We start from the raw sequence: 27,889 nt of genomic DNA, 5'->3' as shown, positions 1-27,889 counted from the left end.
GCGGCGAGGGAGGCGGAGCGACTGCGTTTGAGACCTGTCTCGACGGTCTCCTTCTCCTTGCCGGAGAGCTTCCCGTTAACATCCTAACAGGAACGCAGCACAGTGAGCACACGTTTTCGACTCATCCGAAGGTCGCTGAGAGATGACGCAAGCCCTAGTCGGGGCCTGGCAGAACCAATGGCCGATTCACCAAACCCGCTAGACGTTGATACGCGGGCCGCCACGTAGGACGTGAAACAAGGAACGTTTGGGCGTCGTAGCAAGGTGAACCATCGACTTCAGCCCCTCCGGCAACACGACTAGGTGCGTCCGATGTTCCGATCGCAGAACGATAGTCCGAGCTTAGCGTTGCAGATGCTCCGCACTTGACAGGAGTGCATGACGAAAGTGGCAAAAGTCGCGATCACGCGTTTGGGAAGTCCTCAGCGCGCCGGCGCGACAGACGCCCGCGACGCGACCTGCAGCCACAGTTGAGCGGCTGACGGCGTCCGTTGATGAAGGGTCGCGGCACGATCCACGACCCTGCCACCTCATTCGCAATGCATGTCCGGCAACGTCCCACTCAACGACAGCGAAGACGAGGAAAGGGGGTTGCAAGAGAAGAGAAGCCCGAAGCGACACCAGGTAGACTACGTACCTTGGTGCGGTTAACGGTAGTGGTCGTCACTTCTGTGAGAACGGGACGTTGGACGCCGTTCTTGGTGATGACGTTCTTGACAGCTTGACCTGCGGGGATGCGGGAGCCTCCTGCGATGCCGGATGTCTGACGGACATGTCTGCTCATTGCGTTTTCGTCGGCATTTCTGGGACGTTGAGGGCCGGTTCGGTTTCGCATAGGAAACTATCCATGCCATGGCGGTCAGCGAGGATCAGATGGATAAAAGGGCGGAGGGTGACGAAATACTTACACGCAAGTTGGTGGCCATCTCGATGTGAACAAGTTATATCTACTAGTGTGCAAAGTGTTGCGAAGAGTCGGGTGACAGCGATGTGTGTGTCGGGGTGATCAAACGTCGAAACGAAGGGGAAAATGTCGCAAAGGAAAGGACCCCGACACGCTGTGGTGGTGGATGAAAGGAGGCGGGGACTGTCGGCGGGACAGAGAGTGTCAGCCTGGTTCAAGGCAAGGACAAGAGGTTCGTTTCGCGATTTCAACCTAGACGAGGTCGCGTCTGCACGTGATCGCCAAAGTAGGCCAAATAACGCGCCTCAGCGCCAGACAGCACCCGCCCAAACAACACGGCGCTTGTCATTGTTCTGCTTCGCGACCTTGGACGCGGTTCATCATTCTTTGATATCCAATCACCCAGCATCTTTGTCGATATTCCCATAGACGTCCGCAGTACGTCTTTACACCGCCAACACACATTCCCAAGGAAAGGCTGCCGCAAGAGACAAGCTCTACTCATAATTAAGAATATCCCCCATTACGTGACAGCGGACTCGCACAGTAAGCGCACCCGGCCAGCTCGACGAAGAGGGGCGGCCACATGCGAACTTCGGCCACAACTTCGCCACCGACATCCCAGCTTCCCACACGAGGCAGCACGAGACTCGGCTTCCAACTCCCGAGTGACATCGCGATTCGCGGGATGATGGCGGGACGACCGCGCAGCGACAACGCAGCTACTGGCCATGTTCGGGCGGTTATAAATCGTGTGGTCTTCAGTATCTTCAGCAAGCGGGTGGCACAGGGTGGCGCAAAACCCCGGTAGGCAGTGGTGGGGTTAGCGCTATGTGGGAGTCGGGATTAGTGGACCTCGCTCGGCCCTGATCGTACGGCGGTTCCTAGATAGATATACATGTCAGCGACTCGGCCTCAAACACTCATTCAAACAGATTGTAGCACTCGCCTGCATGTAACACGAACATGAACAGCACGATACACTCCATGGCGCCGCGATAGTAGGCTTCCGCGCCGGATGGGTTACAGCACTGCGCGGTCCTCGATCGATACACAGATGCCGTGTCATATTACTGTAGCTGCCAGACGATTGTTATCGAGAACGACCCTGCTGAGTTATCCTAGTACACCAGAAGACCCATGCAAACTACAATCAGTAATTCTCAATCGATCCGCTCACTGGGCGCAGACTTGAAACCTCACCGAATCTTCGACGCAGTCACTTGTGTGAATGGCCAGTCTGGGTCTTCACAAGCAATATCCAACCTCATGTCCGATACATCGGGGGCATGAAGCAACGTGCGACGACAGGACCAAGAGCCAAGAGTCGAGATCTGAAGTACACCTTCAATACTTCGATAATGAGCGAGTGCAACATATTATTCGCAATGGATCTCGCCTAAGGTACAAGGGAACTTACAGCGATACAGAGCGGACAGCCGACGAACTGCAAACCGCACTCTCATTCACTGAACGCTGCCATCACTCCGGATCTCATCCCATCGCCGTTTCCTCCCTGCACCTCTCCAGCTTTCCCCATTTCCCGCGACTACAGAACTGGGATCTCGGACCGAGGCTCCGATCCCAGCGCGGCCTACAGTGGATGGTGGGTCTAGTGGTACCAGAAGACCGCCACGGTCGCTCAACTGTTCGCCTAAGGCCGTTCCGGGGAGCCATCCTTGCTTTAAGAGCAACTGGTGGCCGATGTTAGTGGATGTCAAGGGTCCCGAAGGAGGTGGAGGTGCTGCGGGTGGAGGGGTAGCGGGAGCCGAAACTGAGGGAGAAGCAACCCTTGAACGTTCAGCGCCTGGGGTATTAGCCGGGGTATGATCCGGGTGAAATGCGCGCCGTCTCGCACTCCTGTCGACATACTGTTGACTTCGTGACTCGGGCGACGAAGGGGTTGAGACCCTGGGCGATAAGAGGCTACGTTTGAGCGCAGAAAGAGCCTTCCTGGGGTCGCGTTCTCGTGATGGTCCGGGTTCAGGAGGGTCCACGTCCAAGGCATTGGCCTTCCGCTTCTTCGTTGCGCCGGAGTGGCTCATCGCGGTGCGGTGAAGGAAGAGAGGCACCTCCTCATCAGCTTGAGGGGAGCAGCTGGAACATGGCATTCTGTCCTCGTGAATGTGGACAAGAAAGGCCGTACCTCCGATCGTCAGGCGATCAAGGTGATGTAGCGTTCGCGGCATGCTGGCCACCCTCGGAGCTGAGAGCCGGACCCCCTTCTCGTCCACGCCCTCTGGCACTATTGCTGAGGTCGTAGGGGTAGGCGTAGTCGCTGATCGAACGAAGGTACCGTGTTTCGAACCCATATCGACGATAGACCATTGCGCGCGGTCCTGGTCCCAGTAGATAGTTGCGTGCAACTTGGAGACCTCCATCTCCTTCAGCCGAACCCTGGGCGTATCAGAGCCCGCGGGGGCAATGTCACGACCGATCTGAATCTCCGAGAACCCGTCGAGGAGGGCGAGCTTGTGCTGCCTGTGGAGAATGGGACTGCGCTGGACGAGAAGTCGCAGAGACGAGGAAGGAGCGGGCAAACCTGGAGGTGCTGGTGAAGCTCCTGCAGACACAAGCTCTGAGGGATCTTCCATGTCTCCGGGCCACTCTATGGATGGGGAGTAGATGCTGCCTGAGGCGTCCTCATTACGTTCGTCTACGGGTCCGTAGGCGGGGTGGTGCTCGGAACCGAAGTTTGAAGGAATCTCCCCATCTTCCATGTTCCATGAGTTGGAATGAGTACAAGATGCACGGCGCGTGTTGCGAGGCGTGTCAAATGTATGGAGACGAGGGCGGGAGGGAAGAACTGAAGGTCACGGTGAGGGCAGACTGAGATGAGAGTGAGAGGTCCGAGGAGAGACACGAGGCGCCCACGAGGATCTGCTACCCCTCGATATGGAAATGACTCTCACGCCTCGATTGGTTCGCGAGTGGCCCTGTGGTTCGAACTTGCGGGCGTCCGCGTGGCGGTGGCAATCCCTTGAACCTGAACAACCGGGGTACTCCAGCACACTAGTCTGGCAATCTTCAAACAAGTAAGAGCCATGCCAAGACGACGACATGGACCATACTGACCCAAAGCAACCGCTGATTCGCTCTGCACTTCAACGCTACTTCTGATCAGGACATCGAACCGCACGCATGGAGTATTTGTCCGAGGTGAGTTGTCTGGCTCGAAACTGCCTGAAAGATGCCTTTCTGATCCCCACGAATGACGCACCCCAGGAGCACGTGAAGCTGCTTCTCACCAAAGAATGGCTCGTCAAGACAGACAGCGAGTCGTCAACGCCATATCTCTTGGTTCGTCGTATCCACACCTATCTACGAATACAACTCCTCTCATACAATGCCACCATCGACGCTAGTAGAAGTTCTATGCCTCCACCGTGGACCTGACCTGCTGCGTCTTGATTACAGATACGAAGAACACTTGGGGCGAAGGTGAGCCTCTCATGCTTCGGTCTGTTTGCAAGAGTTCCGCCTCTCGTGACATGTTCGATGTGAGGATTTATATCTTCAGCCTGACCTGGGAGAACCTCCATCGCAAGGAGTTTGTCTTGTGGTCTATGCGTGAGGCCCGGCTCGCACAAATCGAACGGGGCGAGTCTTGAATACGCTATTTGCGTTACCGCCAGTGGGTACACTTTCAATAGCTAATGCGGCGGTTGTCTTAGACAGCTTGTGTAGACGTGTATGGCATGGCCCTTCTTCGTTCGCCTGAGCTGCCGGATCGATAGCCTACAGCCGATTTGTACCCGCTATTCCACTTGTCGTTTTCGTCATAATTCGAACACTGTTTGCTCACCATGTGCACAGTGTTGACCAGTAATCAAATCGCCAGGAGGTGGCGTGATTGCAACCCACAGAACTCTGAGAGCTTCGCGGAAGAAGACGAAGAGGAAGCATGGAGGATCAAGTGCTTGGAATTCCTGACCTCGGCGCACTCAATTGGAGGGCTTGCCGAGCTGTCCTTTGAGCTCGTGAAGTCTAACTTCTCTGTATGGAACTCTCTCTACAGCTTGGCAGTACTGTGGCTGATGCGGCGTTGGGCAGGACTTCGCCTTCATGTTGGGTGGCGAATCTTTCCGCTGGCGGTGGGAAACATTCAATCTCGGCCCCAGGATGTCAGCAGACGTCCTGTCCAAACATCTCATCCTGCCGCTGATCAGCATGGCACACCTCGCTTTCTCTTCAGCTGATCTCTTAGGCGCGACGTCCGAGACCGACCTAGAGAAGGTGCGTACCGTCTGGCTGCAATCTAGCCGAGGTCTCCGCTGAATGCATGTCTGTATGTCCCCCAGTCTGTTGACAAGGTCGGCAGGACAGCTCGCCGCACGCTTGACACGCATGTCAGGAACGCGCTTTCCAAGCCAGTCCTGGCGACGACGCTCCGCCGCATTACCGCTATGTTCAACTTCGTCCCGGATCTCCGTGAGTCACTCTTTCACTAGTCCCATGATGTCTCATACTGAAGTCAGACGCAGCGCGGGTTGTTGCGGATTCGAAGGTCCCGGATCTTACGCCACCCTCCCCACCCGCAGTGTCACGAGCCAGAGTCGCCACTCCTCCTAGGAAGGCTGCGCCAGTCCAGAGTTCCTCTCCAGAGTGGCCTTCACCAACTCACGGATTTCGTGCGGTAAGTTGTGGAGCCTGCGCCCCGCTAGGCCTGGATCTAGAAGCTGATCACCACCGCTCAGGAATCGAGCACTGAAGCTAAACGAGCGAATCAAGCGAAACCTCCGAGTCGCGTGCCCTCCAAACCACCTCCTTCAGCCGCTGATGACTCAGTCACTGAAGAGGAACCTGAAGAGGACGACCATGCTGCACCAACCGGGAAGGGTAAGGCCGTCCCGCAGAGCGGTCGGAGCACGAATTCGAGGGACGGCAGCCCCGTCCGATCAGTGCCTTCGAAGCGAGCCACCCCAGATCAGTCCCCTCCACCGAAGTCTCGGGGCAGTCGCAAGGAGCCTTCCCCTCCGGCATCCTCATCCCCACCGCTCCCTAAGAAGGCCAAGAAAGCGCAAGTATCCGACTCGAGTGAAGATGATGACAGCGAGGAGGAGCGGAAGAAGCGACTGGCGCGGTTGAAAGGAGCTTCTACCCGTGGTGCAAAGCAGCCTGTTAAGCGGGGTGGGCGACGGTTCTGAGGGTTACATTTCACACGATGCCCTCCATGACACGACTGCGGGTTTATCTCCTTACACGCACGAGAAGGCCCCATGTATCTCACTTATCTGCATTGACACCCTGACTTGACAGGCATGTGCCTTGCCACAGGCTTTCCCACTTGCATCGTGTTTACGTCGTGTTCCGTGTTGTGGACGGGCTTAGTACATGTTAAGAAGACGAGAAGCACCCTAGGCGCGTGCTGCCTTGAAATGGCGAGCTTTCGGCCGTGGCTTGGTCCCCTGAATTTGTCACTTGACTGTTGCTTGACTGCAGGAGTTAATATCGCAATGTCCGCAGGTACCTCAGTTTCAAGTTCCTCCGTGTAGACGTGTTGCCACGCTGGAAGACTAGGGTTGTCATGCAGATTTGAATGCCGCAAAGGAAGCGATACAGATATTTGCTATTCGAGCGCATCGTGCGTGATGATGGAGAGCAATAATACAGCGAGTAGGTATACACAGCATGGCGAAGAACGAGGGAATATCACGATCATCGACGTCTCACGCGAGCGGCCAACGCGGCTTCCTTACACGCATCACAGGGTTCCTGAATCAAGTTCAGTACTTTCCGCCTCTCGCGGTATGACTGCCGAGTCTCGGGTCAGCGGACGTGCGTCCACCCATATCATATGCTCCGCGCACCTTGGGACAGGGACAATTCCGTGCAGTCTTGTGTGCGTGTGCAGAGCTGACCCCGCAATTCGGTGAGCCGCAATCCCATTTCTCGCCTGAATAGTACAAGATCACGAAGTGCTGAGGGAGGACGGCGACGTCAGCGTGCGATCGAGGAGCTGTCGGGAACGGTGATTTACCGGGCATCCTCGGTGCTGATTGCCACAGCTAAAGTGCATGAAGAGATGTGAGCGTATGATAGTCGACGGCAAAACAGAACCACTGACGCTTCTTCCCAGCACATCTCGGGAGAGGGTAAGAGTGCCGACGGGAAGCGTATTGACAAGTATGGACTGGTCGGGACTACCGTCGAGCTCGACAGGTATGGTAGGGGGAGATGAATATAGATATGATATCAGGGGCAGCAGCATCACTCTTATAGGGAGCCGAAGACGCCCTCATAGAACGACAGGGCGACACAAGTGGCAATACTTACTGCCAGCATGGCTGTCTTGTCACGAGAGAAGGCGGTATACATAGGCGCAGTGGCCATTTGGCAGCCGCGCGTTTTCCTTTTCCAAACCGCCATTTGGTGCGGGGAGATACGGTTTCCAGATGGCGAAGACGGCTGCCCCCCGAGCTGCCGCAGATGGTATCGTGATAAGAAGTCGCGGAGGCGGAGACCGGAGCAGAGCTTGCCAGTCCGGTTGAGGCTAGCCATACTTGGGGTCTGGTGACATGACCTAGCACGGGGCAGTGTGCCCGGCCAAAGTCGTCTCTGGCACATGTACGTAGCCTGCGGGTCTGCGGCCGCGGATGCAGTCCTGCCTGGTTGCATTGAATAGACTCCAAGAGTTACAGGAACATACCCGGGGATTTGCCGTGCAGAAGCGACCTCGTTCAACTGAGTTTGACTTTAGAGACGCAGTGAGATGGATGAAATCTCCGTGTGCGAGGTCCGGAATAGATTCCGTTCCGCCATCGATGGCCGGGTGCAACGTCACAACATAATATGACGTGTTTCGAGACGATCATGACCGCGAGTTCGGAGATTTACAATGTGTCTTGCAGCTTCTGTGACGGATGTCGGAGCGGATAGCAGCACTGAAGGAGGAAGAAGACACAACACCTTCGAGTAGGCTGATGCGGAATCAAAATTTGTGGGGCCCCAAAGCGGAAGAGCCTGAGCAGTGAGGATGCAGGGTTGTCGACTGTATAACCGAACGCTGGGAATCCGGAAGCATACAAGGACTTGACCGCTATGTGCGCCAAGGTTGGAGGTCCAGAGCCCGAACCATGCGGAAGTCGCGAGTGTGGTGTGGGGAGGTCCGGGTTGACGGAATCCGTGGCCTGCTCATGGGGTTCAGTGCCGAATGTTGCGGCGACATATCTGAATTTTGCCTATCACAGTATATGTCATCCGAACTCTCATCAGAACACTTGCGGTACTCACGTCCGAGTCATACGAGCATTGCTCACTCTCAGCTGGTCAGAGGTTGATGAATCTCCTCACCGTTCGGGTGTGTTTGACCTTGTCATTGACAAAACAATCAAGAGACAGACATTCTGGCTTACTCCGCCCTCCTAGATTGAGCTGTGGAAGGGACGATGGTCGACTGTTTGACCTCATGGCATTTGCAGCCCGAGGAGTCCGGGAACAAGGCTGAGAATTGTCGCGCGGATGAACTGTGTCGGCTGTTCGGTCCGTATACCGGTCCGTTGGTTGGCGCCAAAAGGCATAACCGATTCGAACTGGGACCAAACCGTTACCTCCACTGCGTTGCTTGCTTGCTTGCTTCTTCCCTGTTGCTGTTCCCTGTTTCGCGCTGCGCAGATCTTGCGTGCACCTCTCAGCAGTGAACATTATGGCGCAAGCGGTTCAGGCACCGGTCGTATCTATAGGGCCGAAGGTAGATTGTCAGCTCCACCCCCTCGCACCATGTACTCACGTTCAGCAGACGAAGACGAAGGCCAAAAAACGGTATCTGAAAGCGAAGAAGGAGCGAAGAAAGAAGCGCAAAACCTCGCAGCCGGGGGAACAGAAAGCTCCAAAGAAGAGGCAAGAGGACGAGTTTGCAACCGAGGAGTCCGAGTCGAGTGGAAACGAGGCGGAGGAAGAGGCGCACGATGGAGAGGATGAAGCCTCTGTAATACCAACACATGCCAAGGCGAAAGGCGATAGCGGTGAGCGACCAAAGAAGCGACGAAAACTTGACACACCCCCACTCCGCGCCTCGAGCCCACCAAAAGACGACATTGAGGTTGAGGAGAACGAGCAGCCCCCGTCTGAGCCACGGCCCAGGTCTCCCACACCTCCTGTCGCCCTGCCGGCATTCCCTCAGCCTCGGAGGCCGGAGGCTCCATCGAGAACTGTGCTCGCGCTGCAGGGACTGGACAAGGCCTTGATTGAAGCCCAGGTTGTCGACCCCGCCACGACGCTGCCGCTTGAGACTTCGAAGGACGCGCAAGATGAGCGGACAGGTCTGAGTGGGAAGATGAGGAGGCGGTTGCAGGATCTTGGTATCACGGAGCTCTTCGCCGGTCTGTCTGCACCCCTACCAATGGTGTACCATGTACGTACTACTTACACTGAGGCTCCTGCAATAGTACAGACGGCGGTCGTTCCGCTGCTTCTATCTTCTCCTGGCTCGCGGTCGTTGTACCGACCATATGACCCTCCGGAAGACTTATGCGTGTCGGCGCCTACCGGTAGTGGGAAGACGTTGGCCTACGTCCTGCCGATCGTGGAAGTGAGGTGTTCATATCCGCTCACCTTGGGTTCCCCGCTAATGCAAACGTACAGGTGCTCTCGTCGCGAATAGTGACTCGCCTTAGGGCTCTTGTCGTGCTACCGACGCGAGACCTTGTGATCCAGGTGCGGGAGACCTTCGAAGCAGTCGCCAAAGGTCGCGGGTTGAGGATCGGGACTGCGACCGGACAACACTCGTTCGCGCACGAACAGTCACAATTAGTGGCCGAACGAGCTACCGAGTGAGTGGTCCTGTCCATGCAGCTGCCTTGTTTCCTAACTTCTCCCCAGTCTACAAGGAGGTTCAAGCAAAGTGGATATCCTGATCTGCACCCCCGGACGGTTGATCGACCATCTACATGGAACGCCAAATTTCTCGTTACAACATCTCCGCTTCTTGGTACTTCTTTTCAGCTGCTTAACGTCACGCTTGGAATTGCTGAAGGCTTTGGTAGGTCATTGACGAGGCCGATCGCCTACTTGCGCAGTCCTTCCAAGACTGGCTTGCCCAGGTCCTCGCTGCAACACGACCCCCACGGCCGTCGGAAGACCTTAACACCACGCCCTCGGACGTATCGCTCTCTTCTACCCAGAGTGCCCGACCGCACCCTGACGCACTAGCACCCGCGTTCCTCCATTTGCTGAGAGATGTACCGCATGTCCGGACCGACATCGACGAGCAGAAGGAGTCATCATGTCAGAAACTGCTCTTTTCCGCGACGCTTACCCGAGACCCGGCGAAGATCTCCGCACTCGGTCTGCGGCAGCCCAAGTACATCGTGGTGCAGAGCCCGAAGACGACCGGGGCGGCGAGCAAAGAGGAGGGCGTGCTGGACTTTGTTATGGAGAAGTTCACGATGCCCGCTACGCTGACGGTACGCGCTCTCGCTTGTGCATCATCAGGGGTTTTCTGGTCTCATGCGGTGGATGACAGGAACACATGCTCGTGTGCGAGTCGGCGATCAAACCGCTCATGTTCTTCCACCTCGTGCACGCGCACAAAGTCACAAACGCGCTGGTGTTCACCAAGTCGGCGGAATCGACTGCTCGGCTGGTGCGCTTGCTCGAGTTCTTCGAGGCCGCGCTGCAAAACTCGCAGAGCCAGGACAAGGGCAAGGTCATAGCGGCGCGTGCGTACTCCAGTGATCTGGCTCCCAGTGAGCGCAAGGCTATCCTGGAGCAGTTCAAAAACCAGGAGATCAACATGTGCGTCACCATCCGTCATTGGCCATGGGCGCATTAAGAACAAGAGGTGTACTAACTTCTCTCCGGACGGCAGACTGGTCTGCTCTGACCTCATCTCTCGTGGTATCGACATCAGCCATGTCTCGCACGTCGTGAGCTACGATGTGCCTGTCGATTTCCGGAAGTACGTACATCGTGTGGGGCGTACGGCAAGAGCTGGCCGCGCTGGCGACGCGTGGACATTGGTCGAGGAGCAGGAAGTGCGTCGAATCTCTCTGATATGCGGCAGATCCTTGGAAGTCAAATGAATCGTGTGCTGACCGGTCTTCTGCAGGCGCGCTACTTCAAGACGATGATGAAGGAGGCGGACCACCTCGGGCAAGTCAAACGGTTGAGAGTGCCGGAGACTGACGTGGAATCGCTGAAGCCTGCTTATGAGGTGCGTCTGTTAAGTCGAAGCATGCCAAAACAAACTCTGACTTAGGAATTGCGGTATTCTGCACGTGTATGCAGACGGCGTTGGCGCGGCTGAAGGAGTTTTATGCTCGTTCCTCTTGAGGCTTGGCGTGACGAGGGCCGCATATGTCAACTTCGGCGCTCCGGGGGACGGGAGCTGTATGCAACTTTCCGCACCCGAAGGGTACTCTTACTTCTACGAGAGCCCTATTAGCACTTCGCTGCTCTTATGTTCTTTCCTCAGTGTCAAGTTCCAGACTGGGTCAAGACTGGGGCATTCATATCTTATTGGCGGCAAGTTGGCTGAGTGGGCACATGGTATCGGGCAAGGTGACTGGGCTCAGTCGGAACCCCGCTGCCCCCAGATGACTCTGCATGCCTGCTGTTCTCAAAAGACTCCACATGATCTTCTCGGGACGTTGTGTATCAGTGTGTATCGCATCCATTCACTGTGCTTATATTGCATAGCGTCGTGGGTGCCTGCGAGAGAAGCATGCGGTGCAGTTCGATCATTGACTTGTAAGCTGATAGATATGAAAATGAGAGGCCCTTGCTCCAGCCCCAAATATTACACGATCCGTCGGTCATGTTACACGCAACGTCAAGGTCGCCGTCTGGGGTCGACCAACCAGAGATCTTCGAAGGAGGCGGGGCTGACTCGGATATTTGTCACGGTCGCGCAGGCACAGATGCAGATAGCGAACATATCTTGTGTCGATAGCCCGAGCGGGAATTCAGCATGGTCTTGACTCTCGAGTACGAGTCTACAGGTGAAGCTGGCAAGACGCATGTTGCGAAGAGAAGACAGCGTCGGTATACCAGCTGTTTTTTCGGACGTGGTGGGCGAGATCAGCGGGCGTCGTGTGCAGCCGAGCGCGCGCCTAGGTTTGTCATCGGGCCGAGCGAGGGATAGATTATCAGATAAACTTTGACTGCACACGCGCCCGGTCCTCGTCCGTAATCAATCCGTACGAAAGGTATAAGGCGACGGTTTCCCCGCCAGCCCGCCGCGGGCGAGCCTCTGAGTCTCTACGCCATCTCCGTCTCTGCGACGAGTTCAGCAAGCGTCCATGTCCAGGATGGCGCAAGACTCGCTTACCCCCGAAGGCTCGCTCAAGAAGCCCGAGCGATCACGGTGGTACGCCTGCCTGCCTTTCTAAATTCAGCGCGCCTGATGTCCGTCTCTCTCACAGGAGTCCAAAACGTCTCTTTACCCCCAAGGTGATCCCTCCGCCCAAAGCCTCCCTCGACGACGCCGACCTCATCCCTGAAGCTCGCGCACCATGGTGGTCATTGCTCACCTTCGGATGGATCACCCCACTCATGTCCCTCGGCTATGCGCGCCCGCTTGAGGCGTCCGACCTCTACAAGCTCCAAGATCACCGAGCGTCTCAGTTCATTGCAGATAAGATTATCAACTCGTTTGAGAGGAGGCAGGCGGTCGCGGCGGAGTACAACGAAAAGCTTGCCAATGGCCAGATCAGTCCCGGTCTCAAAGGTGTGTGGTGGTCAATACGGGGCAATCGCGCGGAACGCGAGAAGCGGTGGAGGCAAAAGGATGGCAGGAAACACGCGAGTCTGGTGCTCGCGATGAACGACAGTATTGCATGGTGGTTCTGGACGGGCGGTATCCTCAAGCTCCTCGCGGACGTCTCCCAGGTCTGCAGTCCGCTCCTCGTCAAGGTACGCGCGTCGCGTTTGTTTTTCGTCGCGTATGCATCTCACGTCTTCTGCAGGCTATCATCAACTTCGCTACACAGTCGTACAGGTATGTTCTTTCCATCCGCGTACCTTTTACTCTTATTGACGTCATGTCTACAGCGCGCACCGTGCAGGCTTGTACGACGAAATACCACACATTGGGAAAGGTGTTGGTCTCGCCATTGGTCTCTTCTTTCTCCAGCTATTCTCGTCGTTCTGCGCACACCATTTCTTCTACCGCGCCGCGTCCACTGGCGTCTTGCTTCGCGGAGGTCTCATCACCGCCATCTTCGACCGCTCTCTCAAGTTATCATCGCGCGCCAGGGCTACGCTCACGAATGGAAAATTGGTCAACCACATTTCGACCGATGTGTCTCGCATCGACTTCTGCTGCTCTTTCATGCAGATGGGTCTTAGTGCTCCTGTGCAGATGATCATCTGCCTTATCCTCCTCATTATCAACTTGGGTCCTTCCGCGTTGGCTGGGTTCGCGTTCTTCATTCTCATGACGCCCATTCAGACCCTTGTCATGAAGCAGTTCATCAAATTGCGTCACAAGTCTATGCTTTGGACGGACAAGCGTGCAAAGCTGCTCCAGGAACTATTGGGGTCGATGAAGATCATCAAGTACTTCGCTTGGGAGGAGCCTTACCTGAAGCGTATTGCGGAACTTCGTGGAAAGGAGATGGGGTAAGTGCCTCCTTTGATATGCACAAGCTGTGGGATCTGACTGTGTGTCCTTAGATATGTCCGGTCACTGCTCGTTATCCGGTCCGCCAACAACGCCGTCGCCGTCTCGCTACCGGCCCTTGCCAGTGTCTTAGCTTTCGTCGTCTACTCAGCTACAGGCCACTCGCTCGACGCCGCGAACATCTTCGCATCCCTCACTCTCTTCCAGCTCCTCCGTATGCCGCTAATGTTCCTGCGTAAGCTATTTCTTTTCTCACCGCGCGTTGACATAATGACGCCTTTTCCAGCCGTGGCGCTCAGTACCTCTGCGGATGCTTACAACGCCACCCAACGTCTGTACGGTGTCTTCGAGGCGGAGACGCTCACCGAGACCAAGGTGCAGGACTCCGAGATGAAAGACGCCATCGAGATTATCGACGCGGAGTTCGTCTGGGATGGGCCCCCTCCCGAGGAGGTCAAGAAGAGCAAGAAGGTCAGGAAGGCTGAGAAGAAGTCCGGTATAGCGACACCGGCCGGGCCACAGTCTCAAGAGTCAACATTCAGGTTGAAGAATGTCAATCTCACGATTCCTCACGGTCAGTTGGTGGCTATCGTGGGACCGGTCGGTTCTGGCAAGTCCTCATTGCTCGAGGGCATGATCGGCGAGATGCGCCGTACTGCAGGAACCGTCAGGTTCAACGGAGCGGTAGCGTATTGTCCGCAAAGCGCTTGGATCCAGAACGCGACAGTGCGCGAGAACATCACGTTTGGCCAGCCCTTCGACGAGGAACGGTACTGGAAGGCCGTCCATGACGCGTGTCTTGAAGCCGATTTCGACTTGCTACCCAACGGCGACATGACCGAGGTTGGAGAGCGAGTGAGTAGCATCGTCATCGTGGTTGGCCTTTGTACTAACTATATGCGCAGGGTATCTCGCTATCGGGTGGGCAGAAGCAGCGTATCAACATCTGCCGCGCCATCTACGTCGGCGCTGACATTCAAATTTTCGACGACCCCATGTCTGCCCTCGACGCCCACGTCGGCAAGCACGTCTTCCAGAACATCTTCCTCGATTCTTCATCGAACAAGACGCGCATTCTTGTCACGCATGCGCTGCACTTCCTCCCTCAGGTCGACTACATCTACACCATGGTCGAGGGACGCATCAGCGAGCACGGTACGTATGCGGACTTGATCGCTGCCAATGGTGACTTCGCGAAGTTCGTGAGCGAGTTCGGCAGCAAGGAGAGCGAGCTAGAGAAGGAGGAGGAGGCGGTGGAGGATGACGGAGACGAGATGGAGGCGAAGGGGAAGACCGAGGAAGAGTTGGCGAAGGAAGCGGAGAAGCGTAAGAAACGGAGCCCGGGCGCCGCCATGATGCAGACCGAGGAGAGGAACACGGGCGCTGTCAGTAACGAGGTGTACAAAGCCTACCTCAAGGCTGGAAAGGGCTATGTGATGGTCCCCATGCTCGCAATCTCCATTGCGTTGATCCAGGTAGCCCAGGTCTTGTCGTCTTACTGGTACGTTTGGCACATGACGTTCCCAGATACTTTTTGGCTGACGTAGGAAACAGGCTCGTATACTGGCAGGAGATGAAGTGGGACCGGCCTCCAGGATTCTACGTGCGTGCCTTCCCTTTCTACTATCACGTACAGGACTGATTTTCTTTGCAGATGGGCATCTACGCTGCCCTCGGTGTGTCGCAAGCCTTCACGTTCTTCATGATGGGCGCGACGTTCGCCTCCCTCACCTACTTCGCGTCCCAGGCGATGCACAAGCAGGCGATCAACCGGGTCATGCACGCGCCCATGACGTTCTTCGAGACCACTCCTCTCGGTCGGATCATGAACCGCTTCTCGAAAGACATCGACACGATCGACAACACGCTCGGCGACGCTCTGCGTATGTTCTGGACAACCTTCGGTACGATCTTGGGTGCTATCATCCTGATCGCCATTGTCCTGCCGTGGTTCCTCATCGCTGTCGGGGCCATCTCTATCGCTTACATCCTGGCCGCGATCTTTTACAAAGCAAGTGCTCGTGAGCTCAAGGTAGGTTCATTGCGATATACCCTGGAACAAAAAAGAAGCTGACGGGTACCCATCTGCAGCGGTTGGATGCGCTCTTGCGGTCGACGCTCTACACCCACTTCTCGGAGTCTCTGTCCGGTCTGGCGACCATTCGTGCGTATGGGGAGACGGAACGGTTCCTTGAGGAGAACAGGAAGCGTGTCGACATCGAGAACCGCGCATACTGGCTGACGGTCACGAACCAGCGGTGGCTCGGTATCCGCCTCGATTTCATGGGCATTCTGCTCACCTTCGTCGTCGCCATCCTCACCGTCGGTACACGATACACCATCTCGCCTTCGCAGACCGGTGTGGTTCTGTCCTACATCATCTCCGTCCAGGCGGCGTTCGGGTGGTTGGTCCGCCAGAGCGCCGAGGTCGAGAACGACTTCAACAGCGTTGAGCGGATCTACCACTATGCGCACGAGCTCGAGCAGGAGGCGCCTCATGAAATTCCGGACCGCAAGCCTAAGGCGCCATGGCCGGCCGAGGGACAGATTGAACTCAAGGACGTCGTCCTGAAGTATAGGCCGGAGCTGCCGCCTGTTATCAGGGGCTTGACCATGTCAGTACACCCTGGGGAGAAGATTGGCATCGTCGGTCGGTGAGTACCCTCTCGACTCCTGGTTGTTTTGGTCAGTCAACTAAACGGACGATGGTTAGGACTGGTGCTGGCAAGAGCAGTATCATGACAACCTTGTACCGTCTCGTCGAGCTGACCTCTGGGTCCATTGTCATCGACGGGGTGGACATCTCTTCGATCGGCTTGAAGGACCTTCGCAATGGCTTGGCTATCATTCCTCAGGACCCGTTGCTGTGTAAGTCCTCATCAATCTGGGAATTCGTATACTATGGGATGCTGATGATTGTGTAGTCTCAGGAACCCTCCGGAGCAACCTTGACCCCTTCGGTGTTCACGACGACGCGAAGCTTTGGGATGCACTCAGGAGGGCGTACATCGTCGAGGACAAGAAGAACTACTCCGTGGAGGACTCCATTAACGAGGATATCAAGGAGGGCTCGCGCACCCCCGTCAACCGGTTCACGCTCGACAGCCCGGTTGACGACGAGGGGAGCAACTTGTCTATCGGCCAGCGCTCCCTTGTATCACTGGCGCGTGCGCTCGTCAAGGACAGCAAGATCCTCATCCTCGACGAGGCCACTGCGTCTGTCGACTACGAGACCGACAGGAAAATCCAAGACACGATCGCCAATGAGTTCGCAGACCGCACTATCCTGTGCATTGCTCGTGCGTACTTTGCAGATTCCGTGTCATGCATGTTATTGACCATGATAATGCACTCCTACAGACCGCTTGCGCACGATTATTGGATACGACCGCATCTGTGTCATGGATGCAGGCCGGATTGCCGAGTTCGACACGCCCGCAAACCTGTACAACATGCCGGAGGGTATATTCCGCAGCATGTGCGACAGGTCGTCGATCACGCTCAGCGACATCAAGATTGCCGAAAAGTTGAAGGAGGCGAACGGCGCATAACGCGCGCGTCGCTTCCAACCACACATCCTCTATAGACTACGCGACGGTGCATCACACGCATATACACGCCATTCACGCTCTGTCTGGTTTAGACATGGTTCCGTGAGGTAGGACGGAAAAATCGGAGATTGTATCGACGACCGTAATGTACGAGCCGTTTATTCCCTAGCTAATGATCTTCGATTCCAGTGGGTACTTTGGGTACTGGTCCAGCCATGGACAGATCTCGTATTACGATCGTCATGTGTATCCCTACTACAGGCTGCATGAATGTGAAGTATCGTGTACGTTTTCGAATCAGAATAACATGAGTAGTACCAACGTTCTTGGCACTTGTGTCAAGTGGTCAGTATGCCATGTACTCGAGTACATGCATTGATTCACGTTGCGTATGCGGCAAGGGACCACGGGACCAGCCTGAGAAAGACGCGCCGGCGTTCGGCCATCCAAGAAACCGACTACCATGTCTTCTAACAGCGCGCAGAACATAGGCATACCTCCTGCCTTAAGACGCATCTACACGACCTGAGAGTTGGGAAGAGAGGCATCTGTTGGTTGAACTTCTCTCACATCCACGCGCTGCCAGGACAGAATGCCTCAGCAACCGAGTGTAACTAGCTTGCGGCCCCTTGCCGGGGTCAAGGTGGTGGAGGTAACGTCCCAGCTGTACTGGCACGAATAGGACAGTCACTGACTACTATAACATGCAGTTCGCAGGTCTCGCGCCAGGCCCCATGGCCGGCATGATACTCGCGGACTTTGGCGCAGACGTGGTACGGGTGGACCGGCCTGTCGCTTCCGCTGTCCCAGCTCCCGACGTCCTTGCCAGAGGGAAACGATCGATCGCGATTGACCCGAAGGTTCGCAGGGCCTTTATACGACCGTGCTTTGCTGATGTTGAGTTGCTCGGTAGACACCGAGTGGGTATGCGGTCGTCCGGAAGCTCGTCGAGCAGGCGGACGTGCTCATCGACCCGTTCCGACCTGGAGTCATGGAGCGTTTGAAGCTGGAACCGGAGGTGTTCCTTGGAGACGAGAAGAAGGGGGTTCAAGGGTCAAATAAACGGCTGATTTACGCTCGTCTAGTCGGATTTCCTAGAGAAGGTTGGTACCCAATACCTCCACGCACACGCTAGCAGTAAGCTGAAGACTGGGACAGGTTCACACAAAGACATGGCAGGTGCGTATAAGCCCTGTTATGGAGAACCTCGTGCTCACAGCTCCGACAGGTCATGATTTGAACTATCTTGCACTCAGCGGGGTTTTATCAGTATGTCAGACCTATGTTCATACGTTCCTTGACTGACTACATAGTACTAGATGCTACCTGGGGAGGGGAAGCCGACATTCCCGCTCAACATCCTGGCCGACTTTGCAGGCGGCGGTGCCATGTGTGCCATGGGCATTCTTCTTGCACTCGTAGAGCGCAACAGGAGCGGGCTCGGGCAAGTCGTGAACACCGACATGGTGTCCGGTGCGCGATACCTGTCCAGCTTCCCGCTGCTGCTCTCGCAGCTCCACTCGCCGACCTTCGGCGACCCCAGGGGCACCGGGCTGCTTGACGGTGGCGCCCCGTTCTACGATGTGTACACTTGCGCCGATGGGCGGTGGATGACGGTCGGGTGTCTGGAGCCGCAGTTCTTCCGCGTCTTCGTGCAACGCTTCGTCGGCGCTCTGCCGAAAGACTTCGCTTTGGACGATGGGTGGCGGCTCTCGATAGAGCATCAGGCTGACACGGATGCGTGGTCGCGCATGAAAGAGTTCATGACGAGAGGGTTCAAGTCGCAGCCGCGCGATTACTGGGTGAACGTGTTTCAGGGTACGTCTTCGTTATCTGGTAGCCCTTCAACTGTATGTTGACTTTCCTCGTGTTCACAGGTACAGATGCATGCACAGTCCCTGTTCTCTCTGTTGAAGAGGCGGCCGCTTTGGCATGGGCGACGACGCGAGGAGGACCGGTCCCAAACCCGCATCCCCGCCTTGAGAGGACACCGTCGGTGATCTCTTCCAGGTTGCAGTCCTCGGATTTATCTCAGACCACTGTTGTTGTGCGGGGTGCGCATACCGAAGAGATCCTGTCCCAGCTGGGCGTTGGTGCAGACGAGCAGGCGAAGCTTCGTCAGGAGGGCGCGTTTGGTGGCAAATCGACGGCGAAGTTGTAGTATTCACTCACTGTACCTTGGATGCGTCTTGTACAAGACAATTTACTGGATCATGACATACCCTTGCTGGCGTGATTTCGTTAAGGATCAGAAAGCAACTCAGCAAGAGCCCAACACGCGTCTGGAGGACGATTCACGTGGGCGCGAAACAGCGCGATCACCCCGGGACGCGAATATCACATGTATTCGCAGAGGCTATAACCCCGCGTTCCCCAGGTCCTGCACAGACAATATTACTTCCGCTGCCTCGCACATTCTGTCCATACCTCCATTATGTCTCAACTCTCGTTCACTGGCCACACTGTCATTGTCACCGGCGCAGGAGGAGGTCTCGGCAAGGCGTACGTCAATCACACTCGGCGTCGTATGGCGCTGTTGCTAACAGGGTCGCGGTGATGTCATTTATAGGTACTCGCTGCTTTTCGCGTCGAGGGGAGCGAATGTTGTCGTGAACGATGTCAGTCAGGCTGCGGCTCAGAAGGTGGTGGACGAGATCACGAAAGGTACGCCGAAATACTACCTGTTCGTAACAATAGCCTGAGACATGACGTGGACAGCGGGAGGCAAGGCTGTCACGAACTCGGCTTCAGTGACAGACGGCGAGGCCGTCATCAAGACCGCGGTGGAAGCCTTTGGTGGTGTCACCATCCTGATCAACAATGCTGGTATCCTGCGGGACAAGGGGTGCGTTTAGGTTGTGGTCTGGATTCCGTGTTTCCCCGCTACATCTGCGTCTCGCAGTTTCAAGAACATGTCCGATCAGGAGTGGGACCAGATTATGGCTGTTCACTTGAAGGGCTCGTACTCGTGCGCCAAGGCAGCATGGCCCATATTCCAGAAGCAGGGCTTCGGCCGCATCGTTAACACCGCCAGTGCGGCGGGTTTATATGGTTGGTATTGTGACGCGACTTGTCATGGATGTGGGCCATTGACACAACTATGCAGGTAACTTCGGACAGGCAAACTACAGTGCCGCGAAGATGGGTTTGGTCGGGTTTACAAAGGCACTCGCTGCTGAGGGTGCTCGGTTCAACATCAAGGCTATGGTTGTGGCTCCTGTGAGTCCCTCGTGATCAGAATGATGCGTCTCCTGATTGAGCCATCCTCATAGATGGCTGCCTCGGCAATGACGGAGACGATCATGCCCCCAGAGATGCTTGCGAACTTGAAGGTACGTTCCTTACCCGTTCGTGAACGCGTTGGGTGTCTCATGCGCTTGACTACTAGCCGGAATTCGTTGCTCCATTCGTTCTTGCAATTACGCATCCAGAAGGCGCGGATGCAAACGGCAGGATTTTTGAAGTCGGCGCCGGTTTCATCGCTGAGATTAGGTGGGAGCGTAGCAAGGGCCAGTATTTCAAGACCGACAAGACGTTCACTCCCTCTGCCGTTCAAGAAAAGTGGGAGCAAATCACTGATTTCGATACTGACCCCGAGCAGTAAGTACAGCGGACCATGTCTTGGTGCATCGCTTATTCTGACCATCGCGCAGCCCCCAAACCCTCCCAGACTTCGATATCAAGGTCGGTTTGCAATACATATACATATCATCACTTGAAGACGCGGAGTATTGACTCCCAAACCTAGGCTAAGATTGAAGAGTCGTCAAAGGTCTCAGAGAACCCGCAGGGTTCGCCTGAGGTCCATTTTGACGGCAAGACGGTCATTGTGACCGGCGCTGGCTCGGCCCTTGGTCGTGCATATGCTCTCCAGTATGCTCGTCTCGGTGGCAACGTCGTGGTGAACGACGTGAATCAGAAGGCTGCTCAGGCAATTGTCGATGAGATCACGAAGGGTACGTCATTGCTTTGGCTCTGTTTTCAGGTGCTTACGCGGTTTTGGTGTCCAGCTGGCGGCAAGGCTGTTGCTGCAGTCACTTCTGCTGAGGATGGCGAGGGCATTGTTAAGGTGGCCCTGGATAAGTTTGGCGGCGCACACGTCTTGGTTGCCAATGCCGGCGTTGCGCGCCCGAGCGCGTTTGAGAAGCTGTCAGAGAAGGACTGGGATGATGTTCTTGCCGTCCACTTGAGGGCAACGTACAAGGTCAGTTCAATGGGAGTCAAATCTCTGTCTCGCTGCTGAGTGACCAACGCCCACAGTGCGCCAAAGCCCTCTGGCCCATCTTCCTCAAGCAGAAGTATGGTCGCATCGTCACGATGGGTTCCCAGGCCGGCCTTTGTGAGTTCGCGTCCGTTAGTCACCTAGTAGCACAGCCTGTATTGACTGTCCTGTGTAGACGGCCTGCCCGGTCTCGCCAACGTACGTCTTCTGCCTTTCATCTCATCAACTCTGCTATAACTCCGGTGTCCTAGTACTCGACCGCTAAGGCAGGCATTTTGGGCTTCACCAAGACCCTTGCTATCGAAGGAAAGAAGTACAACATCATTGCGAATGTTGTCATTCCTTCCGCCGGTACAGCAGCTGGGCTTGGCCGGTGAGTGTAGCGGCACCCTCATGTGGCCTACATCTGATATCTTTGAGTAGTAGTGGTATCAACGTTGAGGCGGTCAAGGTTGGTGGCTTGCCCGTCCCTTCACCTTGATGATCCTAACCACGTGAATTGCAGGAAGAGTACGTTGCGCCGCTGGTTGGCTACCTCAGCAGCGACTCGAACGAGGAGACGACTGGTGGCATCTTCCAGGTTGCTGGAGGTTGGATCGCGCAGATCCGGTGGCAGCGCGCTGGCGGCCATGGCTTCCCAGTCAACCACCCCTTGCAGCCTGAGCACATCGTCGCAAAGTGGAAGTTGATCACAGACTTCGGCAAGTATATGCAGTGCTTCATTATAGCATCCGTATGCTCACAGAGCTTGCAGACGATGACCGCGCCACAAACCCTGGGAGCACGCAAGAAGCGTTCATGCAGGTGCGCGAGACTGTGAAACAATGGTCCTAAAAGCGTTGCTAACACGATCCGTGTCCAGATTGCCGAGAATTTCGGCAATGTCGACGAGGACGCAGCTAGCGGATCGGACTCCAACAACCCATACGCGGACCCCGAGGATCCAGAGGTCATTGCTAACGCAAAGAAGGAGGTTGAGGAGCCCGTCGAGTTCAGCTACACCGAGCGCGACGTCATCCTGTACAACCTAGGCATCGGCGCCACGGAACAGGAGCTGCAGTGGACTTACGAGAACCACGAGGAGTTTGCTGCGCTGCCGACGTTCGGTGTCATTCCTCAGTTCCAGGCGAGCGCAGGTTTGTCGTTCGATTTCTTGCCCAACTTCAACCCTGTAAGTCGTGCTCTTTGCGTTGTGTCATATTGGAGAGAGCCAGACTGACCTCGGGTCGGGTGTGTGTGTAGGCCAAGCTGCTCCATGGAGAGCAATACCTGGCCATTAAGGCCCCTATACCGACCAGCGGCGAGCTTGTCAACGAAGCACGGTACGTCGGCGTTGTCATGTGCTGGAGAGGAGTGCGTGCTGAGCGGGACCTGGGCAGATTGATGGAGGTCCTGGACAAGGGCAAGGCAGCTGCTGTCACCGCCATCGTGGAGACCAAGGACAAGCACTCGGGCAAGGTCATCTTCGAGAACCAGTCTACCGTGTTTATCCGAGGGTCTGGTGGCTTTGGTGGCAAGCGGACAGGCAAAGGTGTGTTTCTCATTTTGCAGGGTCCATTACCGGCGTTGGCATATATTGAACTGTGTTCCCTCGTAGACCGTGGCCCAGCCTCGGCCGAGAACCCACCTCCCAAGCGGAAACCTGACGCTGTCGTTGAGGAGAAGACTCTCCCCATCCAGGCCGCGTTGTATCGGTGAGCAAACTCTACCCCACTGCCACGAAAATGAACTTACGCACTATCACCAGTCTGAGTGGAGATACCAACCCTCTGCACGTACGTATCCGGACGCCATCTTTCATCATGGTCAGCTGACGTATTGTGCCGTCAGATCCTTCCGGAGTTCGCTGCGGTTGGTGGCTTCGACAAGCCCATTCTCCACGGTGAGATATCTGCCACATTGCCACCGCGTGTGGTCGACTTCGCTACTGGAACACACGACGCTGACCACAAATTCTTCCAAAGGTCTCTGCTCCATGGGCATCTCAGGGAAGCATGTCCTCAAGACCTTCGGCGAATACAAGGATATCAAAGTGCGGTGCGTATAGACAATTCAACGAATAGTGCGGCGCGCGTCCTGGAACTGCGCGCGCGCACGTTCGTGTTCTATCAGATGTATGGGCGGGACGCTGACGGGTGCCTTCCGGTGTATTAGGTTTGCGGGCGTCGTCTACCCAGGAGAGACTCTTGTCACCGAGATGTGGAAGGATGGCGATAAAGTCACTTTCAGTGCGTATTCATTTGCTGTCTCCTTCCGCGGCCTAGTGGACGTAGGCTGTGCGTCGTGAGAGTCGAGCTGACATGAGCGTGTACTTTGTAGCCACGAAGGTCAAGGAACGCAATACGACCGTCCTCGCAGCGGCGGCGGCAACGCTGGTCAACCCGGGGGCCTCGGTTAAGGCGAAGCTATGAGACACTGAGCCGTTATGACCGGTCGTAGAGCAGTGAGGCTGCTACGCTACAGAGACGGCCGTATATATCTGTCGCCGTCGCACTGCTGTATCATTATCTCCGAACGCTTCCATGTTGTACTCTACGATTAATACTTGGACAGGACTTCCCTACCACATACCGTTACAGTATGCAACTCTAACCTTGAGCTTCATGGTGGCACCATTGTGGTCTCCTCGGCTTCCTTTGTGGTCTGCAAGGGAGGCGTGTACCACACGCGCACGGTGAAGCAAAGAGGGTATATACGACCATACTCGACCACTCTCCAGCCGTCGTCACTAGCTACAACACAGGACGGGACTCTACAGGCGAGAGACATAACATGCAAAAACAAGGCGGTCAAGACGCATCGCAAACCAGGTATCATTCGGGAACACGATGGGCGGTATGAACGATGGGCAAGACTGCGAGAGCAAGAGCACGGGCGGGAATGCGAGGAACGGTGCGGGAAGCAAGAAGGCAACGTCATGCGGGAAGAAAGCAACTGCGTGAATGGCGGAAGGCGGTGTACAAGTACGGTACGCTGTCATGATGCATTGATGAATGGCAAACTAGATAAGTCGTGGCGTAGTAAGTAATGAGTGAAATTAGAGCAATGTGTGGGTGAAAATGGCAATGGGAAGGTGTGCAAATGTGCGAATGCAAATGCTCCCCCTAGAAAGAGCGGACAGAAGTATTTGAGGCAATCGTCCTTTCCGAGTGGGACCTACTACTTCTAGGATATAGCGCAAAGAGGATCGTAGAAATACAGTATCCATTTACGACGAGCGAGCACCCCGGCTACCCCTGGAATAATCATCACGTGAACGAGTCGGGAACAGAGAAGGCATGGATCGTATCGTATGAGGGATATATCAGCACGTCAACACGGTCGAAAGTTCTTGGACACCTGTAGCGCGGAAGGAGGGGGTGAGTGGTGTCAGAGGAGACGAGCACAGCATAGCGGAGCGCTCACCTGGATAGTACCAGAACACGACCGCGATGATGACATACAGACACATGAGGACCATGCCCTCCAGCCAATTGCTACGGACATGCGTTAGCAACGCGGTAGACGGGACGGAGATCGCGCGGAACGGAGGCGAGCGCGTGGCCTGCACCCCACACGTGGTAAACACTCACCTCTTGCCGTCCTGCACCGTATAGTTGACAACAATGACTGGAAAAGAAGCACCGGCAATCAGCACATCAACCGTGCATGCCAGGACGATGGAAACGTACCAGACAGGAAGAGCACGACAGACTCGAAGGGATCAAAGAGCAGGCTCATGGGTTTGCCGATAATCCAGCCGAGCGTCACGATGAACGGAATCACAAACAATGCGATTTGCTGTGTACGGTGGCGCGTCAGCATGTCAATCCCGGCGGGATTACCGGGCAGTGTCACGACACTTACGATACTCGAACCGACCGCAACACCGAGCGAGAGCGTGATCTTGTCCTTTACTGATACCGTGACAGCCGTGACGTGTTCTAAGGGCGGAGACAGGGAGCGGCGTGAGTCCGACTGACAAGCGGAACGGAGAAGACGGGATCCCCGCTGGTCTAGAGGGAGTGAAAAGGCGTACCTGCGGCGTTACCAACGATGGGCAGGAGAATCAAGCCGACGAACTCCTTGCTAATGTGCCCAGAGTCTGTGAGACCGTCGATGGAGTCGACAAGGAACTCGGCAGTCACTGCGACGAACTGTCGGAGACCACGGTGTCAGAACAGACAAGAACCACGCGGAATCGGCTAGACGGCGAGAACATCTACTCACCACTGTGACGACGACCAACAAGCCGATGGTGAGCGGAACGCTCATCTGAGGCTGTTCAACCTCCTCCTCCTCGTCCGAGTGTGCAACTGCAGCATTAGCCTCAACGTCTCCCTCGCCTAGCGCGGTCTCCGTGTGCGTGGAGTCGCTGCTCAAAGTGGTGGTTGTGGCAGTCGCGGGCTCGCCATTAGCGACAGCTGTACTGCTGCCTTGGGAGTCTTTCTCCTTCTTCGCCTTCTTCGCCTTCTTCTTGTAGTTGATGGTACTTGGCCTGTCGTGGTTGTCGTCATACAAGTCCTTGTGTGAGAACAGCTGAAAGACGAGGAAACAGCCATAGACTGTCATTGTGTGCTTATGTTAGCGGCTGTCCAAAGTCATCCTGTAGGACGAGAGACGCACTGAAGAGAAGGATGATAGCGGCCTGATAAGGTCGTGACCGTCAGCGTTGCAGGGCATAGATTCAATGACATATCCACTCACCCCATGGCTGAGTGCGAGAATGTCGCTGCTTTCTTGGGGGTCGGCAATTGCGGTATCCGCAGCAAAGTGGAAGGCAGCGGGTAGCAGAACAGCAATCACAGCCATTATGAGCAGCGATGAGTTGAGCTGCGTCACGCCTGTGCGATGTCAAGCCAAGCCACGCATAGCCGGATATCGGGAGCAATGGATGGAAGGGAAGGAAGATCGTGTGAGCGAACTGTACAGCCCCGCACCTTGCCGCTAGCGCAGTAGACTAGGACGATGATGACACGCACTGATTCCAAAGCCCTGCTCCGAGAACCTTGTACCTCCAGCGAAGAAGCACATCCCGAGTACGAGCACTGCAGGTGAGGGCAAATTAGTATAGGAGCGGCTATTGTGGTCGAGTAGACGCTTGCGTACGGAGGTTACTGAGGATCGAGCCAACGACTGTATGGGCGTTATGGGTTAGTGATCGGAACTACCCAGAGACGACGGAAATGCGTACGCGATGATTGCACAACTGTGATTTGGCAATGTACGAGCGCAATGATCTGGCATCGAATAAGTGTCTCAACATGTCAGATAACTTCGTACGGTACCGGGAACTTACCGCTACAATCAACTCAACCCTATATATGAGCCGTTAGCATGAGAAGTTCGACGGAGGGATTGCGGGCCACGTACGCATTGCCCTGAGCAGTTCGTCAATGCATGTCAAAGAGGGACGTGTGGCGGAAACTTACCAGAGTGGCGTTCATTAGACCTGCGAGCGTCTGTCCAACACGCATTGAGAGTTCGTCGGTTGCGAACGCGAGAAGCTATCAGGACAATGAGTACGAGATGACATCGGTCATTCCACCGGGTACTGACCTTGGCCAGGGGTATAATGGCGAGGAAGGCAACTGCGGCGAGCTGAACTGAGCAGATGATACAAGAATGACTGAGTGTTCAAACCCACAGACGAAGGTGAGGGTGTCATTCTTGTCAGTGCGTTCCAACGCGAGGCGACATGCCCACTACAAAGACAGGTGAGGCGATGCGTCATAGGATGGAGCGGTGGCGACGCACCGAGACGGGTATGAAGACAAGCAGAACGTTGAGCCCTGCAAACGATGAGCAAAAAAGTCGAGTAGGGAGTGGACGTGCACCGACATGACCCCGTAATGATAGCCTTGATTCCGTGCATCAACGAAGGAGGTTTGCCCACTTTGTGTTCGGGGATAGTGAGCTGCCTGAGGAGGATGAGGGGATTTGAGCGTTGGGAGGACCGGGATGTGACTGTCGTTATAGGATTCGTGGTCGTATTTATAGTGGACCTGCGGGAGGGCTGGGTGACAGAGGCGTCGAAGGTTGTCTTCTTCCCGACAGCCACAGCTTGTGTTTCAGCGAAATGTTCTTCATCCATGGTGCTGTGCGGCGCGAGGATAGTCGGAAACCGAAGATGACGGGACACAAAAGATGGGCGAGGGCCGGGGAAGGAATTAGCGGGCCAGGAAGAATAAGCCTCTTATAGGTGGGAGCAGGGAGTGGGTCGGATACAGAGGGGGCAGCGCAGCCAAGTTCACAACACTCCCTGCCCCAAACAGACGCCCAACCCCCTGGCTACTGCTCGATCTCAGATTCAGGGTATTAACAATATTTACCCAGATTCCCACGCACAACCAATATGGTTGCTTTGCGACGCTCGCTCAGGCTGCTGCGGACTGTAGCATTGAGTTGACCATGGTCATCTTGCTTCCCAGTTATCTCAGTCGTAGCTGGCGACAGGTGCGGACGACCCAGAATTGCTGCACAGTATATCTCTCCACTCATCATTTTGAGAGTCGGTGGTCATCAGTGATTGAAATCGAGCCGGTATGATACACAATTTTTGTCAGGCCTTGTTCGAGCTATCAACGCTAGGGTCCTGCATGAAACTCTTACTTATTAACAGGTACCTTTTAAACTGTTTTAAACCAGGTTATAAACTGTGGGAAAGTAGA

General features: G+C 55.5%; 8 protein-coding genes across 8 annotated transcripts; 5 read left to right on the top strand and 3 right to left on the bottom strand.

Annotated features, from left to right (window-relative positions):
• Positions 1 to 2,257: 2,257 nt before the first annotated feature.
• Positions 2,258 to 3,747, bottom strand: L226DRAFT_534744 (uncharacterized protein). The gene has a single exon (XM_067680741.1). The coding sequence runs from the start codon at positions 3,622 to 3,624 to the stop codon at positions 2,371 to 2,373; it is 1,254 nt and encodes a 417-aa protein (XP_067535740.1). The 5' UTR covers positions 3,625 to 3,747; the 3' UTR covers positions 2,258 to 2,370.
• A 298-nt stretch (positions 3,748 to 4,045) lies between these two features.
• L226DRAFT_570828 (uncharacterized protein) lies at positions 4,046 to 6,051 on the top strand (the record flags this gene model as incomplete). Its single annotated transcript, XM_067684478.1, has 8 exons — positions 4,046 to 4,063; positions 4,130 to 4,204; positions 4,273 to 4,345; positions 4,721 to 4,902; positions 4,958 to 5,140; positions 5,206 to 5,335; positions 5,389 to 5,540; positions 5,602 to 6,051. The coding sequence occupies 8 exons, from the start codon at positions 4,046 to 4,048 to the stop codon at positions 6,049 to 6,051; spliced, it is 1,263 nt and encodes a 420-aa protein (XP_067535739.1).
• A 437-nt stretch (positions 6,052 to 6,488) lies between these two features.
• On the bottom strand, positions 6,489 to 6,903 carry L226DRAFT_534742 (uncharacterized protein). Its single transcript, XM_067680740.1, has 2 exons — positions 6,715 to 6,903; positions 6,489 to 6,658 (listed from the first exon to the last, which is right to left on the bottom strand). Exons 1-2 carry the CDS (start codon positions 6,889 to 6,891, stop codon positions 6,563 to 6,565), a joined length of 273 nt encoding a protein of 90 aa, XP_067535738.1. The 5' UTR covers positions 6,892 to 6,903; the 3' UTR covers positions 6,489 to 6,562.
• A 1,550-nt stretch (positions 6,904 to 8,453) lies between these two features.
• L226DRAFT_486197 (DEAD-domain-containing protein) lies at positions 8,454 to 11,637 on the top strand. Its single transcript, XM_067677151.1, has 10 exons — positions 8,454 to 8,594; positions 8,643 to 9,225; positions 9,292 to 9,434; positions 9,488 to 9,675; positions 9,725 to 9,833; positions 9,889 to 10,308; positions 10,368 to 10,639; positions 10,713 to 10,878; positions 10,953 to 11,057; positions 11,132 to 11,637. Exons 1-10 carry the CDS (start codon positions 8,550 to 8,552, stop codon positions 11,174 to 11,176), a joined length of 2,076 nt encoding a protein of 691 aa, XP_067535737.1. The 5' UTR covers positions 8,454 to 8,549; the 3' UTR covers positions 11,177 to 11,637.
• A 433-nt stretch (positions 11,638 to 12,070) lies between these two features.
• Positions 12,071 to 17,278, top strand: L226DRAFT_507849 (P-loop containing nucleoside triphosphate hydrolase protein). Its single transcript, XM_067678150.1, has 13 exons — positions 12,071 to 12,212; positions 12,268 to 12,757; positions 12,811 to 12,842; positions 12,896 to 13,465; positions 13,520 to 13,701; positions 13,753 to 14,321; positions 14,372 to 14,967; positions 15,021 to 15,069; positions 15,121 to 15,498; positions 15,558 to 16,120; positions 16,180 to 16,334; positions 16,391 to 16,765; positions 16,827 to 17,278. Exons 1-13 carry the CDS (start codon positions 12,145 to 12,147, stop codon positions 17,015 to 17,017), a joined length of 4,218 nt encoding a protein of 1,405 aa, XP_067535736.1. The 5' UTR covers positions 12,071 to 12,144; the 3' UTR covers positions 17,018 to 17,278.
• A 229-nt stretch (positions 17,279 to 17,507) lies between these two features.
• On the top strand, positions 17,508 to 19,240 carry L226DRAFT_612813 (CoA-transferase family III). The gene is made up of 7 exons (XM_067686432.1): positions 17,508 to 17,669; positions 17,728 to 17,877; positions 17,931 to 18,120; positions 18,176 to 18,196; positions 18,246 to 18,286; positions 18,337 to 18,835; positions 18,895 to 19,240. The coding sequence occupies exons 1-7, from the start codon at positions 17,610 to 17,612 to the stop codon at positions 19,176 to 19,178; spliced, it is 1,245 nt and encodes a 414-aa protein (XP_067535735.1). The 5' UTR covers positions 17,508 to 17,609; the 3' UTR covers positions 19,179 to 19,240.
• Positions 19,241 to 19,395: 155 nt separating this feature from the next.
• Positions 19,396 to 23,939, top strand: L226DRAFT_552792 (multifunctional beta-oxidation protein). Its single transcript, XM_067682888.1, has 25 exons — positions 19,396 to 19,519; positions 19,587 to 19,681; positions 19,736 to 19,862; positions 19,920 to 20,068; positions 20,124 to 20,236; positions 20,290 to 20,349; positions 20,406 to 20,617; positions 20,671 to 20,701; positions 20,766 to 20,973; positions 21,028 to 21,221; positions 21,278 to 21,356; positions 21,415 to 21,437; positions 21,491 to 21,612; positions 21,663 to 21,690; positions 21,745 to 21,940; positions 21,994 to 22,043; positions 22,102 to 22,410; positions 22,482 to 22,561; positions 22,619 to 22,770; positions 22,837 to 22,933; positions 22,987 to 23,014; positions 23,070 to 23,121; positions 23,204 to 23,276; positions 23,394 to 23,467; positions 23,559 to 23,939. The coding sequence occupies exons 1-25, from the start codon at positions 19,452 to 19,454 to the stop codon at positions 23,648 to 23,650; spliced, it is 2,712 nt and encodes a 903-aa protein (XP_067535734.1). The 5' UTR covers positions 19,396 to 19,451; the 3' UTR covers positions 23,651 to 23,939.
• Positions 23,940 to 24,543: 604 nt separating this feature from the next.
• Positions 24,544 to 27,312, bottom strand: L226DRAFT_570823 (Calcium/proton exchanger; the record flags this gene model as incomplete). The annotated part of the gene is made up of 19 exons (XM_067684477.1): positions 24,544 to 24,578; positions 24,645 to 24,715; positions 24,812 to 24,848; positions 24,911 to 25,019; positions 25,086 to 25,162; positions 25,258 to 25,375; positions 25,449 to 25,783; positions 25,845 to 25,866; positions 25,926 to 26,062; positions 26,201 to 26,266; positions 26,328 to 26,354; positions 26,413 to 26,458; positions 26,518 to 26,536; positions 26,592 to 26,599; positions 26,651 to 26,725; positions 26,778 to 26,809; positions 26,866 to 26,923; positions 26,976 to 27,010; positions 27,060 to 27,312. The coding sequence occupies 19 exons, from the start codon at positions 27,310 to 27,312 to the stop codon at positions 24,544 to 24,546; spliced, it is 1,560 nt and encodes a 519-aa protein (XP_067535733.1).
• Between the last annotated feature and the right edge of the window lie 577 nt (positions 27,313 to 27,889).

The sequence above is a fragment of the Lentinus tigrinus genome (genome assembly GCF_003813185.1).
Source record: "Lentinus tigrinus ALCF2SS1-7 unplaced genomic scaffold L226scaffold_11, whole genome shotgun sequence".
Taxonomy (NCBI): Eukaryota; Fungi; Basidiomycota; class Agaricomycetes; order Polyporales; family Polyporaceae; genus Lentinus; species Lentinus tigrinus.
This window is presented reverse-complemented; position numbering and strand designations above follow the sequence as displayed.

Excerpts from the sequence above, each read along its gene's own strand:
- L226DRAFT_534744 (XM_067680741.1), bottom strand. The coding sequence starts at position 3,624 with ATGGAAGATGGGGAGATTCCTTCAAACTTCGGTTCCGAGCACCACCCC.
- L226DRAFT_534742 (XM_067680740.1), bottom strand. The coding sequence starts at position 6,891 with ATGCCCGGTAAATCACCGTTCCCGACAGCTCCTCGATCGCACGCTGAC. Across the intron at positions 6,659-6,714 it reads GGAATTGTCCCTGTCCCAAG|TCATACCGCGAGAGGCGGAA; the intron begins GTGCGCGGAGCA and ends GAGACTCGGCAG.
- L226DRAFT_486197 (XM_067677151.1), top strand. The coding sequence starts at position 8,550 with ATGGCGCAAGCGGTTCAGGCACCGGTCGTATCTATAGGGCCGAAG. Across the intron at positions 9,226-9,291 it reads TATCACGGAGCTCTTCGCCG|TACAGACGGCGGTCGTTCCG; the intron begins GTCTGTCTGCAC and ends CTCCTGCAATAG. Across the intron at positions 9,435-9,487 it reads ACGTCCTGCCGATCGTGGAA|GTGCTCTCGTCGCGAATAGT; the intron begins GTGAGGTGTTCA and ends GCAAACGTACAG.
- L226DRAFT_507849 (XM_067678150.1), top strand. The coding sequence starts at position 12,145 with ATGTCCAGGATGGCGCAAGACTCGCTTACCCCCGAAGGCTCGCTCAAG. Across the intron at positions 15,070-15,120 it reads ACCGGCCTCCAGGATTCTAC|ATGGGCATCTACGCTGCCCT; the intron begins GTGCGTGCCTTC and ends TTTTCTTTGCAG. Across the intron at positions 15,499-15,557 it reads CAAGTGCTCGTGAGCTCAAG|CGGTTGGATGCGCTCTTGCG; the intron begins GTAGGTTCATTG and ends ACCCATCTGCAG.
- L226DRAFT_612813 (XM_067686432.1), top strand. The coding sequence starts at position 17,610 with ATGCCTCAGCAACCGAGTGTAACTAGCTTGCGGCCCCTTGCCGGGGTC. Across the intron at positions 17,670-17,727 it reads CCGGGGTCAAGGTGGTGGAG|TTCGCAGGTCTCGCGCCAGG; the intron begins GTAACGTCCCAG and ends TATAACATGCAG. Across the intron at positions 17,878-17,930 it reads CGATCGCGATTGACCCGAAG|ACACCGAGTGGGTATGCGGT; the intron begins GTTCGCAGGGCC and ends GTTGCTCGGTAG.
- L226DRAFT_552792 (XM_067682888.1), top strand. The coding sequence starts at position 19,452 with ATGTCTCAACTCTCGTTCACTGGCCACACTGTCATTGTCACCGGCGCA. Across the intron at positions 20,237-20,289 it reads AGGCTATGGTTGTGGCTCCT|ATGGCTGCCTCGGCAATGAC; the intron begins GTGAGTCCCTCG and ends CCATCCTCATAG. Across the intron at positions 20,350-20,405 it reads AGATGCTTGCGAACTTGAAG|CCGGAATTCGTTGCTCCATT; the intron begins GTACGTTCCTTA and ends CTTGACTACTAG.